Source organism: Copadichromis virginalis, linkage group LG4 (assembly GCF_057382275.1).
Source record: "Copadichromis virginalis isolate Kocher_CV1m ecotype Utaka linkage group LG4, C_Virginalis_male_GT1.1, whole genome shotgun sequence".
In the NCBI taxonomy this organism is placed as follows: domain Eukaryota; kingdom Metazoa; phylum Chordata; class Actinopteri; order Cichliformes; family Cichlidae; genus Copadichromis; species Copadichromis virginalis.
In genome coordinates, this window is record NC_140621.1 from 3,733,043 (window position 1) to 3,746,642 (window position 13,600).

At 41.4% G+C, this 13,600-nt stretch overlaps 1 protein-coding gene across 3 annotated transcripts in view; it reads left to right on the top strand.

Moving 5' to 3' along the window:
• LOC146710599 (neurabin-2-like) overlaps positions 1–6,561 on the top strand; it is a 32,975-nt gene extending 26,414 nt beyond the window's left edge. For all 3 annotated transcript variants that reach the window (XM_085453167.1, XM_085453165.1, XM_085453166.1), the window contains exons 10-15: positions 4,295–4,438; positions 4,574–4,627; positions 4,814–4,945; positions 5,100–5,197; positions 5,363–5,459; positions 5,690–6,561. In XM_085453167.1, the coding sequence (XP_085309293.1) occupies positions 4,295–4,438; positions 4,574–4,627; positions 4,814–4,945; positions 5,100–5,197; positions 5,363–5,459; positions 5,690–5,743 (579 nt within the window). In that variant the 3' untranslated portion in view covers positions 5,744–6,561. The remainder of the gene's footprint in view (positions 1–4,294; positions 4,439–4,573; positions 4,628–4,813; positions 4,946–5,099; positions 5,198–5,362; positions 5,460–5,689) is intronic.
• Positions 6,562–13,600: the final 7,039 nt, after the last annotated feature.

Consider the following 13,600-nt stretch of genomic DNA (forward strand, 5'->3'; position numbering starts at 1 on the left):
AGGGTCAGGTTTCATAATTAAAACAGTGGGACCAGGCTGTTTCCTACACATGGCTCATGGGACAGAGTGTGGCTTGTAGGCTGGGTATCGTCACTGATTTCCAGAATCATCTCAATTCCGATTCACAAGGTCCTGATTCGATTCGAATCGGGGAAATTTTGCCTCAGACAGTCAGAAATATTATAATTCTGGTCATTTATCGGCACATATCCATATTTTTATAGCTATAAAAAGAAAGCTGAGACTTATGAGACTTTGTCAAAGGTGTGAGCATCACAGCAGACGCTTTAGTGTCAAAGTAACTGAGCATAAAACACAGAAAAACATGTTATTGGGTTTTTATAGCAGAGAACCTTAAAAATATTGTGCAGTAGCATGAATCAACATATAAACATCACCTGATGCTGCTGAAGTGAAGCAGAGGATTAATTAGAGACACAGCTGAGCATTTTGCAATTTCACATCATTTTAAAAAGTTTACATTTCTTCAGTATTGAACAGCAGAAACGAGACTTTCTTGTCGGAAATCAGTTAAATTTAAAAAAATAAAACCAGCAGCAGACAGCGCTGTACACAACAGTAGAGAGAGAGAGCTGTGCATGAAGTGTGATTTTTATTGTGGTGGAAGCAAAACAGCAAAAGAGGAAATTCATGACGATGATGATGTGAAGCTTAGTTTGATCTTCAGTCGTTTTTGGTTGTAGAGTATTGAAACCTGCAGCTTCGGAGTCTAGCACCAAAAAGACGTAAACACAAAGCACGGACCCGCCGAAGCATCAGAATCTGTGCGCTGACGGCTGAGAAAGCAGACATCTGTGATGCGTCGGCGCATTGGGTTTACGTCTTTGTGCTGAATGCGTGTACCTGCTCTGGTTTGCTGTTTGGTTGTTGTCGAAATTTTGTGAGGTTTAACCTGAGATTCTGGCATGTCGGGCAAAATAAATTTACATTTAAAAATCGATTCAGGATTCTAATGATAGACTCCTAACATTTCATCACTCTACAGCCTAAAATGAAAGAGCTCTGATTTCATGCCTGGGGGCAAATGTCAACTCAAGGCTTGTGTACTTTGGTTTGGTTAGCCAGAGAAGCCACAGAGCACAGCTGCAGTTATCAGAGGATGTTGATATGGACGGCAGCGTGCGCTCTGGTTTGCTGCAGTCTTGTAATAAATACAGTTACTTTACAGTATTTACCTCAAATTGTGTCCGAGTAGGAAGAGTAAGCAGAGAGGAAGACACGGTGCAGTCATTGTGCAAAGCAATCATGTATTAAGTAATACATTTTAGTTAATGCGTTTGTTAGCCTGGAAGAAAACATGCTGGACACGGGCTAATGTGAGGCTAATTTACTTTGTAACACAAAGAAGAATAAGACGAATGATCAGCAGGCTGTTATCGATTGTGTGAATGCTTTTAGTGGAAGACGATGTGCTGGCTGCTTTTTGTTCCAAGGGAATGAGTCTGAACTGTCAAACCACTGACCAGATCGTTTCTTTCACTTAATTTGTGACTGCATACTTGACCTAGTTGCCATTTATATCATTTTATATGACGGGTACTCCCGCCAATTAGATTATGAAGAGACAGACGACTGAAATGTACCACACAGTGCTATGAGTGTAAAGCTAATGCCAGCAACTAGCTAACATCTAACAAATGACTAAGTTCTGTTTGAAAAAATAAATAAAAAATAAAATTCACTAATCATGTTTAGAGTTTTTTTGTAACGGTTACCTTTGGAGATGTTGGTAGGTGACTGAGATACCTTTTGTCTACCAAAGCAACCTGGCTTTGCACTAAGTAGCATAAGACTGTTTTAAGCTAACTAGCTTAAAGAGTATAAGCCACCAAACTGTGAAACCACATGCATGAGCTTAGCCTAGCCAAGAGTCCTTTTTGACTCTTGGAATGACCAAAACTTACCAAATGGACTTTTGACTTCAAACGATCGCAACTGAACTCCTAAACCCAAAGGGACAGTGTATAGTGTATCAAACATGAGCATTGAAAAACCAACTAAATGTGGTGGTGCTGTAAGCCTGCATTAGATCTGAACGCCACCAGGGCCCTATTTCAGGAAGCCGGTTTAGAAAACTCAGAGTGAAAAACGATACGCAGGGTTGAGTAATCCCGAACTGTCCAACTCGGAATATTCGGTTCCAGAAAGGCTGATAACAATTAGTTCAGTCAACGCGGAGTTGCTTTAACCCCAAGTTAAGCGCGCGCACGAGGATACATAAAGCCCTGATTAGTGGAGCACAGAGTAAGCGAGTCACCATGGAGACGGAGGGAAAGAAGGCGCGGTCAATGTATTTTACAGCGCTTGACGCCGAAATTCTGATGGCAGCATATGCCGATAACATGCAAATTTTGCGGAAAAAAAGTAACACAGCCTCAGCTGCAAAACAAAGGGAGCATGCATGGCAAAACATAGCCGACAGAGTCAATGCGTGAGTGTTAATATAAACATTGATCGAGGGATTTCCACCCATTTAACACGTTATTTTATTATATTTTATTTTTTATTTTATACATTTTATTTTGTGATGTGATTTGAGCGCAGGTGCAACCCAACAGGCCCCAAACGTTCCTGGCAGCAAGTAAAAATGAAATATAAAAATATAGTCCAAACAGGTAAGGTGTAATTGTAGTATGAGCCATAGTGCTTGGTCTGTTTGTCCGATGTAAATCAATTGCAGTTAGAGGCTACATTAATTTCCCCTCTGTAAGCACTTATTGAAATTATCTGAGCACATTACAAGTACATATTTGCTTACTCTGTATGCTCAAATGTGGCCCGTTATAGCCAACAGAAAAAAAGCGGAGGCCCGAAAAACAGGTGGGGGTCCTCCACCACCACCACTCACAGAGGCTGAGCAGTTGGCTTCCACATTTGTGATAATGTTGGCAGCATCACATATGATCTTCACAGTGCAGAGAACACAAATTAGCATCCATTACTATAATGAAATAATTTGTTAGTTTGAAATGCTACAGGGAACTATGTACCTGCACATTAATGCTGTGGAAAGACTTCCTGTTCACATAGTCTCCTTCATTTACTGAAGGAGCAATGATTGGAATGTGAGTGCCATCTGTACAGCCAATCACGCCTGGGAACCGTGAAAATAAATGTAAAATTTACGTAGTGGTTCAAGTATCACCACATCATACATTAAGTTTCGTTCATCCTGATACCTGCAATTTTGTGGAATCCCTCTTTGATAAATCTTGTGGGTCTGTGACCGGGGAACACCACAGACGAGTACAGGAGACGTTTCAGTGCAACTGTAACATTCCTGACTGCCCGACAGACGGTAGCCTTGGGAACGTGCTCAGCATCACCAATATTATACAGAAAGCTCCCGTTTGCAAGAAACCGAAGTGCAATACAAATAATATGTACAGAACTGAGAGGATGTCCACGATGTGTCACATGAGCAATATTAGGCCTGAGGATGTTATCCAAATAACTTAGAGATTGTGCTGAGAAACGGTAACGTTCACACAGGAAATCATCAGGAAATGATAAAATGTCCAAACGCGCTCTAATCACTCTCTCCCGGCGGAGAGCTCTGCGGAGAATTTGGGCTTCAACATCTACTGGCTCTTCAAGGAAGGAGCACGCCATGTCTGACACTTCCTACAGTCAGGTTTCTGACAAAGAGGCGGAGAAGGTCAGGGTTAGTTGAAGTAAACCTGCTAGGGGGCAGGTTAGCTTCACGGAGTGTGTCGTCATATTAACTCACTCAGAATTAATCTAAACTCGCTTTGTGAAACCGAAAACCCAGAGTTTCCGTTAACTCAGGGTATACTTACTCAGAGTTTGCACTAAACCGGCTTCCTGAAATAGGGCCCTGGAAACTAATGAAGCACAAACCTGGAAGTCAGTCTTTTATACCATCTATACCAGGGGTCCCCAATCCCAGTCCACGAGGGCCGGTGTCCTGCAGGTTTTAGATCTCACCCTGGGTCAACACACCTGAATCACATGATTAGTTCATTACCAGGCCTCTGGAGAACTTCAGGACATGTTGAGGAGCTAATTTATCCATTTAAATCAGCTGTGATGGATCAAGGACACATCTAAAACCTGCAGGGACACCGGCCCTGGTGGACTGGGATTGGGGACCCCTGATCTATACTAACCAGCTACTCCAGCTCCATATCGGATGCAATCATTGGTCTGCTATGTAACCTGATACCTGTAAAACCTACTCATACAATATGTATAAAATATCACAACTATTACCAAATGTAACTGTATTTGTTGCGCGTGTGTTTACCTGCAGACAGGTGAATATGCGACAGACGAGGAGGAGGAGATGAGTCCGATGTTTCCGAACTCGATAGAGGTTTTCGATCTGGCAGAAAACCAGGAAATGCTGTCGCCTGTGGAGCTGGACCCAGAGAAACTGGCCCACAAGTTCAAAGAGGTACATGTGATATAAATGATTTGGATGTTAATGTCATTATTTTATTCAGTCTTGTTTACAGTTTTACCTAGCTTGATTTTTGTTATGTTTATTTGTTTGTTAAAGAAATCAGATTGCTTCTCCCTCTGTCTGCAGCTCCAGATTAAACATGCAGTAACCCAGGCTGAGATCCAGCTGCTCAAGAGGAAGGTGAGCCTGTTTAACACACACTTATACACATGCAGGCAAAAAACCCTCAAAACAACGGCACATTCAGGTTGCACTGCAGAAGAGAATGTACACATGCATAACACCAGTTCTTTTTGGCTCTATGATGACTTAATGCCTCCCACATACCACCTCCTCCTCCCACACTGACCCCCACCCCGCCTCCAGCTGGCTCACGCAGAGCAGGATAAGTTGCGTTGGCGGATGGAGCGTGCTCAGTTGGAGCAAAATATCCGGGACAGTAAAGAGAGGATGGAAAAACTTGAGGGCTACTGGATGGAGGCACAGTCTCTATGTAAGGTAAGATAGTAAACCTAAACTTCAAAAAGGCACGAGTGAATCAAGTGTTTCTTTTTTTCCCCTCATCCCTTAAAAACTAAAAAAAAATGAGCTCACTGCCACCCTAAAACTAGTTTTGTTATCATTTACTCACAGCGAGTATTTGTCTTTTCAGGCTGTGGATGAACACCTGAAGGAAACTCAGGCTCAGTATCAAACCCTGGAGAGGAAATACAGCAAAGCCAAGAGGCTGATCAAAGAATACCAGCAGAAGTAAGGAAGGAGAAGGAGGGACAGAGTAAAAAGATAAAAGGAGTAAAAAAACACCACCACTCCAATGTGTGTGTGTGTGTGCGCGTGTGTGCGCGTGTGTGCGCGTGTGTGTGTGTGTGTGTGTGTGTGTGTGTGTGTGTGTGTGTGTGTGTGTGCGCATTTTAGGGAGATCGAGTACCTGAAGAAAGAGACTGCTCAGCGTCGGGCACAAGAGGAGAGCGAGGCAACACACAAAGAGGAGACAGACAACCTGCAGGAAAAGGTTCGCAGTGGACTCACCTGAATCTCTCACTGTCAGGTAGCAGAGCTTTTCCCGAGCAGGGACTGATCTCAGTCTATGCTGCTACAGAGGGAAATGATCAAGCTGCAGATTATCGTCCCACAGGTTTTGTTCACTTGATGCTCTGCTTCAATTAAGTGTTTCTTTAACACTTTTCATAAAAGGTTTAATGTTATATTTCTTGAAGTTATCATCCACTATGTTTTCCACAGATTACAGACTTGGAGACCAAAGTGGATGCCTTGAAGACCCCCAATCCCTCCTAGACTGCTGCTACTTCCTGCCTCCTGTCTGCGACTGAAGGAGGAGGAGCTCCCCCATCCTCCCCCATCATCCTACCGCAGGGGGGCTGTAATTTATTCCAATCAACCATTCACTGCAACGGACAGGTAGCAGAGGAGGGAAAAAATCCCAGCAAGTAGAAGAGAGGACCGTGGAGAAGGAAAGACTCAACCTCTCATGTGGCATCTGCCAGTGGCTTAGTGCTCCGTCAGTCAACAACAAATCCCAGAATGCACCTTCTGTCATATCCAGAATCCTCCTTTTGTGTCTTCCTGGCAACTGGCTTGGCATTCAACCCGGAAACCATATTCAGCAACTCAGTTTGTAGACGATGTGTTTTCTCCTCTCTTTAGCAGCATCTTACCCAGGTTCTGTGAATAAATCCGATTTATTAAAAACAAAAGGCGCTTTTAATAACCAGGCTCGTCACAAAGTGCTTTATAGAGCGACAGAGGGAATGAAGCAGAGCAAAAGGGACAAAAGGACTGCTGTTATACGACCTTTGAGAGAAGAGGACGAGCGTGTTCTCTGCCCGTGGCGATGCTCGTTTTCATCTGAAACTACCAGGAGAAGCGGTGACCTTATTTTTAGAGACACGACACCTTTCAAGAAGTGGAACCTCGGTAGTAAGACTCGACAAAACTCTGATGGCCACCGCACCGCCCATTAGCGAAGTAATAAAAACTATGGAGCAAGATGGCCTCCGTGTTTCAAAACTGTCAAAGCCCAGCTTTTTGCTTTCTTTTTTCTGACCTAACTCTCTGCAAACGGTGGTATTAGTAAAGAAGAAGTGTGCGTTTCAGGTCTGAACTACGTGGCGTAATGTTTGTATATATTCTATACATTTATTTAAAAGTGTTAAAGTGGCTTAAGCAATTAGATGGATCTGGAATCTAAGAGTGAGGCGGTGACGCCTTACTGTGGAGGGAATGGTTCAGTAGTCCTCAGTCTGTTTCATCTCTTTTCTCTCAGCATCAATGGCAAACAGGGTGTGAATAGTCTAATTTGTGCTTGTAGAACTTCTAATTGTGTATATCTGTTGGTGTTTACTATATACTCTGTGGGTTTACATGCACACAAACCTGCTTTCAGGTCAGCCGTGCACTATATTCTCACGTGTAGGAAGGCTTCCTTTCTCGTTTTAGAATATCCTCTTAGCTCGCACTCTTAGCTACTACCATATACATAAAATATTAAAAAAATCTATCATCCAAACATGTCATGGAAGCAGAGAATGACTACAGATAGAAACTGATTCATTGAATTGGCAATTGAGGTCAAATCCAAAGTGGAAAACAGCACTAAGATTAGAGAATTTGCTCATTTAAAATCCTATAACAATATACTGGATATTTACTAAAAAGATAAATTCATAATTTGTCCAAAAGCAGGTCCAATTATTACTAACTTTTAGATTGGAGTTTACTATTATTACTGCCACTAATATCCCCCATCAATAATAATGTTCCTATATTGCGCAGTAAAACTTTTCCAAGCAATTATATACCTAACTAAAGACTCATATGAAATGTAATTTTCATTTTAATTATTATTATTATTTTATTAGCATGGAAGACTAGTATGGCCACGGGGGCCTTTTTTTTTTTTTTGTCCCTAAAAACAGGTGAACAGAATCAGCCTTTTGGGATTTACTTACCTGGATGATTGAGCATGCACCAAGACTCCCTAAAAAACCAACTTTGAATTTAACTTCAGTTTTTCCCCCAGAACTATCACACGAATTCTCTTCCAAAACTAGCAAGTATAAAAAGTAAGTGGAAACTACTACTGAAAAAATTTCAATTGATCCCCCAGTTTTTGTTTTTCTTCATTGGCTGACTTAAATTTCCAGATCATAAATTGACTAACATGATATAAACGGAGTATAGTGAAACACTGGACACTCAAATATTAGATTTTATTTGAACATTAAAAAAAAACATAAAATCTTAAACTTTACTAGCTAAAAGTTACCTTTATGAAGTGGTTTCTGTTTCTGTAAGTGTTATTGTAATAGTTTAATAGTTTCTTTTGTTTGAACATTACATACTGACTAGTCAAATGTCACTAGTTCTAAGTTAGTGACATTTCTCCGTGGTTCTGTATTGGCTAATGTCATTTGGCTGTCGGTTAGCTTGTTAGGCTATAAGTGTCGACTGACAGTAGTAGAACTATCAAGGATGCCAGAGTCTTTGCCAGTTCTGTTTTATATTGATATTTGTATCAGTATTTATCAATTCTCACTAGCTAGTAGCACCTCACTAGCTAGTGAAGCCTGCTAGCATAACAGGATAGTGTAGCCACTGAAGTGTTTGTGTAACAAGACCGTCACATGGATATGAGCATCGGGGTTATTCAGAAAACTGTGTGCATGTAAACACACTCCACATATCTTACATTAGGAGAAAAGTAGAGGGTCCCAGTGCCAGTATTATACCTATAGAAAATGAATTTAAGTTAGCGATACATGCCTGACGTAGTTGAACTGGTTGAAGTGTTATTATAGCCATTAAAGGTCAGGTGTTTCTTCAGGAATTCAGTAACCAATGTGTCAACTCCATCTACCTGAATATGATTTCTTTTCTTTTCCCCAAACTCCTCTTTGGTCAGATCAATGTAATGAGTTGCAACCTTTTTTAAGATTAGCAGAATCAAAAGGTTGATTTGCTGAGAATAGACTAATTAGACAAGGATTGAACCTGTGATACTGGTTACTGTACGCTCTATGTTTATAAAAAATTATGTGAAAATTATAATGTGGACCGTTTCAAATATGAAACTTGTATTCATGTGAATGGCAAAATGGTGCTCTGAAAGATGGCCTTTACATGTGAAATGAAATTCTGAACTGGTAGATTATGTATTTTGCTGCTGTCATTCCCCGTGGTAACTGTTGTTATGAGCGCCTGTGTTAATCAAGATAGTAGAGAGAGTAAAGACAGTAGAGCTTGCTGGCAAGCTCTGATTAGCTCACATTATTTGAAAAACCACAAGTGGAGTACAATCCCGAGATCTAATTAGGCTACTTAAGCTTAACTCATAATGAATGGAGCAGTTTTGAGGTTGACAAGTTAAAACCAATCTCTACAGCTTTTTCCCAAACCTTAGCCACACTAGCACCCTGGTTCTGAGAATGGTACCATTTGCATTGCAACTTTGCTCTCATTATCTTCAAGCCCATTGTACCGATGTTCATAGTGCCCAGAGGAAGCATACCGAGTTTCCCTTTTGCACCAACAGCCGGTTATAAATGTTAATTCATCAAATATTAAGGTTCTAAATTCCACTAATGTTAGCATGCTAACGTGTTGAATGGATTTCACGAACACGGTAAGCCTGCTCAACATTACCCTGCTGGGCCTGCGATCACGCTCGTATGCCAGTGTTAGCATTTCGAAGCACTGCTGTGCCTGAGTATAGCATCACAAAGCTTATAGCATGGCTACATTGAAAACGTATCGTCGTTTCTTTGAAACCCAAAATAATTTTGACAAATCACGACTATTTAGATAAAGCTGCTATCTGCTTGAAAATGAAAAGTTGCATTTCCAAGCTTACTTGCTAGGTAGAAGCATGTTTTCCTGAGGTATTTGCTTTAAAAAAAAAAAAGCTTGTTTTGCTAAGACCAATCTGCCCCTGCCTTCAGCCTCAGCCTGGCTTTGTTCTTCACACCCACTCTGTTGGAGCTGAAACTGATCTGAATCTGTGCTTCACCTTTGACCTACAGTATTTGTGCATTAACAGATATCTAGAGAGACATGGGGGCAGAGTTTTAAGTCTTTTTGCACGTTTCTGTTTGAGAACTGTCGGGGGACGTGGAAACAAACAGGAATATGAGGACATTCAACCACCAGAAAATAATCTTTTGTGTTTGTACTGTCTGGCTGATGAACATGGAGGAGTAACTCCAAAATCACAATGTATGATTATTTTCATGTAAGAATTCTTCTTCTTTTGCTAAAAAGACACCAAGTATTTGTTCCAAACCTGCAGTATGTTTTAAAGTGTTGTCTTAATAGATGGAAGCAAAGGTGAAAGAGCATTTTTTGTTTTAAAGGAATGAAAATCAGCCATAAGCAACTCACTTGAGTATTTTTATTTCTTAAGTATTTTTTATTACAGTTTCATCTCGGTGTTGAAACAGTGTGAGCTGTACAAAAGCTGTTGTATCACCAAATCGAACCCTGGTCACTTTGGGTTTTAATGTCTAAACACAGGAAGTGATCAGCTTGCCTTTTTATGACCTATAAGTTAACCTGCTGCTTTTGCCTCTAAAAAGCCTTCCGATGTTTGCTAACTGTAGCTGACTGTCATTTGTTACCCTTCCCGCCCCATCCGCTGTGTCTACGTTGGAAAAAACAAAATTAGCTTGTCCTCATCAGTTTAAAGATAATACCAGTGATTACAGACAAACTGCCACATTGGTAGACTGACTGATTGTAGCACTACGCCATGTAAGAGCTGTTACAGATTGATTTTTGATAATAAACTCATCATTTGCCCCCAGTTCATATTTCGGGGAATGACCTTCAAAACCATTTTCGTCAACAGGCGGCCTCTGAAGTGAGAGGGTTCAGTGCCTTGCTTGTAGGTAAAGGATTACGGTTCTTGTCTAATCACTTTGTACATTTCAAGGAGTCATAACTGATTGTTGTTGTTGGTGGAGGTTATAATCAGTGTTAAGTAGCCAGTACACAGAAACTGCTTAATAGGTCATTCACAAGTGTCTCAGGTTAGTCCAAATTAGATCTGTTTGCGAAAGTCAGACAGTTAGCCTCTCCATCTGTTCATGTCCTTTATGGACAACATATTCTAGATGTAGCTAAAGGCCGTGTTGGTTTTGGTTTGGTGGCGTTGGGAATTCACAAGTGACGTGGTCCTTTTAGGCTTTGTCAAGTGGTTAACCTCTAGCTTACAATGTTGTGCTTTTCTGCGAGGATGAGAATTGCCCTGCCCCTGATTGAGGATGAGGTCCTGCCTTGGGTATCACCGGTTCTTGTTCAAGACTGGAGAAGTGGAGCCAGAGATTAACAGATTGATTGGTGAAGGGTCTGCAGTAATGCAGATGTAGTACCAGCTTATTGCTGTGAAGAGAAAGCTGAGCGTGGAGCAAAGTTGTCAATTTACTGGTTGGATCTATCCCCATCACCTGTGACCTCAAGCTGTGGGCAGTGACCTAAAGATTGAGATAGTGGATACAAGCATCAGCTTCCTCCGATGGGCGTCTGGTCTCCTCTTACAGATAAGATGACTTATCTGTAAGAGGAAAGGAGGAGACTCTGGATGAACTGGAGAGATTGCGTCTCTTGGCTGCCATTGGAACACCTCAGTGACCCTCCTGAAAAGATGGAGATGGTTGAGAGATGGAGGTGTAGGTACTTCTGCTTGAACTGCTGACCCTGCAGTTCAGACCTTGATAAGTTATACTGGATGGATGGATGTTTGCACATGTACTTCCTGTTATCTCTGCCTTCAGATCGCCTTGGTTGATGAGCCTCAGTCCAAATTGCACTGAAATGCTAGGACCCAAAGTCAAGTTGCTTCTGATTGTGTTTGCATAATGACCGTTTTTGATGTTCAAGGTGAAAAGCTTAAAAACTCTGGCATGTTCTGCGCTGTAACCACTGGTAGCCAATCCTTAAACACTTTACACCCAGCCTCTATAGAACTAGAAGAACAGATGCTTGCTATGTAGAGCAGATGCAATCTTGTGCTCACATCACGCGTGTCACACAGCAACTTTTAAGAAACTGGAAGAAAAATGGTGGTGGGGGGTGAAATTACAAGAAACAAAAGCACTATGAGAATCCTTGCAATTTGTTTTTTGTTTCTTTGTTTTTTCTATTTTCATGCATCGCCAAAATTTACCGCACTTTGGAGCAGTTCTGTCCTTTTCTTTACAAAACTATTAGTCCTTGGCTTGAAATTAGACAGTGAAGTCGTGTGGTTTGAAAGACTAACAGTCATGCGGTGCCAAATGATGAGAGCGGGACAATCTGACCTCGGAGTGCGTCTCGGGTCTGAAACAGATTTCCTTCTCTGCCTGGTTCTGTTTTCAGTTGATGCCACCATGTTTGTCTGAACCAATACCTGTCTGTCAGCGTTAATAAAGATCAAATATGACAAGAAAAAAAACAAGTTTTATTTAACTTCATATTTCACTGTTCACATATGTTTGAAGTGTGCATTGATTTACAGATCTTACCTCCCCAACCACCCTGCGACAGACTGGCGACCTTTCCGGGGTGTACCCCGCCTCTCGCCCTATGACAGCTGGGATAGGCTCCAGCGCCCCTGAAAAGGATAAGCGGAAGCGAATGGATGGATGGATGGACTTCCCCAACCTCTAGCTAACTGTTCTCTCAGAGTACTGGAGGAAGAAGAAGGGCAACACAATGGCCTCAGGCTTCAAGGGGGATTTCTTGATGCTCTGGATGCACCTTCCATTTAGCAGCAGCTGTATGCAGGTATGATGGAAGAAATACTGAGAATTACCTCAATACCTCAATTCACCCCCTGCTTCAATGAAGCTGTTTTACCTCAGAGTCTGAAAAGTGAAGCCAACATGTTGAAACCCCTTAAACAGGCACTTTTGGTAATGGCCAGCAGAATAGTTGCAGAATCGCATGCAGTTGTATAGAAGTCTGTGGAGAACGTGATCATGAGTATTTTGTTTTTAATCACCTTAGTAAACACTTTCCTAAAAACTTTCAGTTGCTAATTTCACATCTAGTTTAATACAATGTGGTTTTATGATGTAAAATTATGGCTCCCAAGCAAAGTAGACAAAGCAGGAGAGGCCTGTTGAATGGTTGCAAGCAGTGCAACTTCCTCATGAAGAAGCGTCTTGGATGAGCCCTAACTGACCCTGCAGATACTCATCAGTGTAGCTAGCGCTACAAAAGAGGAGTGATCATAAAGGGAGTGATGTTTTTGAGTATCAGGTCAATTCAAATGCAACTTTTCTATCAGCACAAGAAACATCACCAAACACACAAACAGTTTGTGTGCAGTTTGTCACAGTGTGATGCTAGCTGAAGGTCCAGCTACTCTATTTCAGAGGGAGAGAAAAGAAGGAGAGCTAACTTCACTCAGAGATGGAGAAAGAAAGACGGGCAGAGGAAGAAGAGGTTAGATTTAAGGACTGTTCAGTGGAAATTTAAAGCTTACATGTAAGTCCTCATGTTTTTAAATCAGATATTGGGTGACATGTGACATATTCTCAAACTGGAGCAAATCAAACTGAGACTATTCAAAGGTAACATGAAAGTCCTCTGCAGGTTAGTGCAGGATAAAGAGGTTACTTTCTGTACTGTGATGGGTTTAAAGTAAAGAGCAGTGTGTGACTGGTGCACAGTGGTTTCATGGTCAGAGTGAGGTTGCATCAAGTGTAAGTGAAGTTAAGCTGATGATACTGACCAACGTTATTCTGTCTAATTTAAAGACAGCATAAACATCGTGTAGAGGATGGAAACCAGCCAGGACGCCTCAGGAAACATCTGCTGACATCTTGTTCATTTCAGTTGTGTAAATCCACAAACAGCAGTGACCCTCAGAGCAGTAGTAGCCCAAATCAGCTGATCACAGCTTGCACATTAAGAAAATCTCCTGAAAATCAACTGATTTTAGGGTTCCCACCTGCTGAATCCACTTTGACCTCTTCCCTTTATTTCCGTTCAAAGGCAAAGTCAGGTCTGCGACGTAGGCGTCAGACAGCAGAGCGATTTTCCATTTTTCTGCTCATGTTCGACTTAACTCATTCAAAGTACCTTTATTAGAATTAAAAATTTGAGTGAAATAAAGTTTGCTTTCATATCTACTGATATTATTTTATTATTCCA